General features: G+C 37.2%; 1 protein-coding gene across 1 annotated transcript; it reads left to right on the top strand.

Annotated features, from left to right (window-relative positions):
- The first annotated feature begins 145 nt into the window (after positions 1-145).
- Positions 146-1,336, top strand: ZNF506 (zinc finger protein 506). The gene is made up of 2 exons (XM_011925891.1): positions 146-1,046; positions 1,215-1,336. Exons 1-2 carry the CDS (start codon positions 146-148, stop codon positions 1,334-1,336), a joined length of 1,023 nt encoding a protein of 340 aa, XP_011781281.1.
- The last annotated feature ends 745 nt before the right edge of the window (positions 1,337-2,081 follow it).

The following is a 2,081-nucleotide window of genomic DNA, read 5'->3' as shown; positions in this document are numbered from 1 at the left end:
ATGTCCAGGAAGAAATTACAGCTTGTGGTATTTTGCTATGTCATCTTCCTTATGTAGTTTGTATAATTTTATAGATTAGATTTGTAAAGTATATTTATCTGAGTCTAGCAATTGAAGTAATGTGTTTTTATTTTTTCTTTCAGTTATGTGTTCTCATTTTGCCCAAGACGTTTGGTCAGAGCAGAGCATAAAAGATTCTTTCCAAAAAGTGATACCAAGAAGATATGAAAAATGTGGACATGACAATTTACAGTTAAAAAAAAGCTGTGAAAGTGTAGATGAGTGTCCGGTACACAAAAGAGGTTATAATGGACTTAAACAATGTTTGACAACTACCCAGAGAAAAATATTTCATTGTGATGAGTATGTGAAATTCTTGCCTAAATTTTCAAATTCAAACAGACATAAGATAAGAGATACTGGAAAAAAACCTTTTAAATGTATAGAATATGGGAAAACTTTTAACCAGTCTTCAACCCGTACTACGTATAAGAAAATTGATACTGGAGAGAAACGCTACAAATGTGAAGAATGTGGCAAAGCCTATAAGCAGTCCTGTAACCTTACTACACATAAGATAATTCATACTGGAGAGAAACCTTACAGATGTAGAGAATGTGGCAAAGCTTTTAACCACCCCGCAACCCTTTTTTCACATAAGAAAATTCATACTGGAGAGAAACCATACAAGTGTGATAAATGTGGCAAAGCCTTTATTTCATCCTCAACCCTTACTAAACATGAGATAATTCATACTGGAGAGAAACCCTACAAATGTGAGGAATGTGGCAAAGCTTTTAACCGTTCCTCAAACCTTACTAAACATAAGAGAGTTCATACTGGAGATGTACCCTACAAATGTGATGAATGTGGCAAAACCTTTACTTGGTACTCAAGCCTCTCTAAACATAAGAGAGCTCATACTGGAGAGAAACCCTACAAGTGTGAAGAATGTGGCAGAGCCTTTACTGCATTCTCAACTCTAACTGAACATAAGACAATTCATACTGGAGAGAAACCTTACAAATGTGAAGAATGTGGCAAAGGTTTTAACCGGTCCTCAAAACTTACTCAACATAAGATAATTCATACTGGAGAGAAACCCTACAAATGTGAAGAATGTGGCAAAGCTTTTAGCCAGTCCTCACCCCTTACTACACATAAGATAATTCATACTGGAGAGAAACCCTACAAATGTGAAGAATGTGGCAAAGCTTTTAACTGCACCTCAGCCCTTAATAAACATAAGAAAATTCATATTAGACAGAAACCCTACATAGCAAAGAATGTGGAAAATCTTTTAAATGTTCCTCAACCCTTAATAAGCATAAGATAATTCATACTGGAGACAAACCCTATGAATGTGGTGAATGTGGGAAAGCCTTTAACCAGCCCTCGACTCTATGAGAATTTATATGGAATATAAACCTTACAAATATAAAGAATGTTACAAAGCTTTTTAAGGAAGTTCTCAACCCTTATTACACATAATTTATACTGGACAGAAACCCTGCAAGTTTGAGTTTCACTCTTCTCACCCAGGCTGGAGTGCAATGGCACGATCTCGGCTCATGGCAACTTCTGCCTCCTGGGTTCAAGCCATTCTCCTGCCTCAGCCTGCCAAGTAGCTGGGATTACAGGTGCCCAGCACCACGCCCAGCTCATGTTGGTATTTTTAGTAGAGATGGGGTTTTGCCATGTTTGCCAGACTGGTGTCAAACTCCTGACTTCAGGTGGTCCACCCATCTCAGCCTCCTAAAGTGTTGGGATTACAGGCATGAGCCACCACACCAGCCAAAAGTTCTTAATTCTTAAGAGACATGGCAATAATTCATGCTGAAGAGGAACTCTACAAACCTGAAAGATGCGACAGTGCTTACCACCTCCAACTTTTGTATACGGAAAAATAAATTATATTAGTGTGAAACCTTAGAAATGTATGAAATGTGAGAATTAATGCTACCAAAACTCCTAGAAGTGTGAAGAATATGGCAAAACTTGTAATGAGTGTTTACACCTTATTTCACAGGAAAGCTTTTATCCTTGAGAAAAATTGTACGGATATAAACAATATTGAAAAG

The sequence above is a fragment of the Colobus angolensis genome, unplaced genomic scaffold (assembly GCF_000951035.1).
Source record: "Colobus angolensis palliatus isolate OR3802 unplaced genomic scaffold, Cang.pa_1.0 Scaffold66, whole genome shotgun sequence".
Classification (NCBI taxonomy): domain Eukaryota; kingdom Metazoa; phylum Chordata; class Mammalia; order Primates; family Cercopithecidae; genus Colobus; species Colobus angolensis.
Note: the sequence above shows the minus strand (reverse complement) of the source record. Positions and strands in the feature narration are given on the sequence as shown.

Bases quoted from the DNA above. Each gene is read 5' to 3' on its own strand.
- ZNF506 (XM_011925891.1), top strand. From the start codon at position 146: ATGTGTTCTCATTTTGCCCAAGACGTTTGGTCAGAGCAGAGCATAAAA. The intron at 1,047-1,214 runs GTTTTAACCGGT...AATGTGGCAAAG, and splicing joins ATGTGAAGAATGTGGCAAAG to CTTTTAACTGCACCTCAGCC.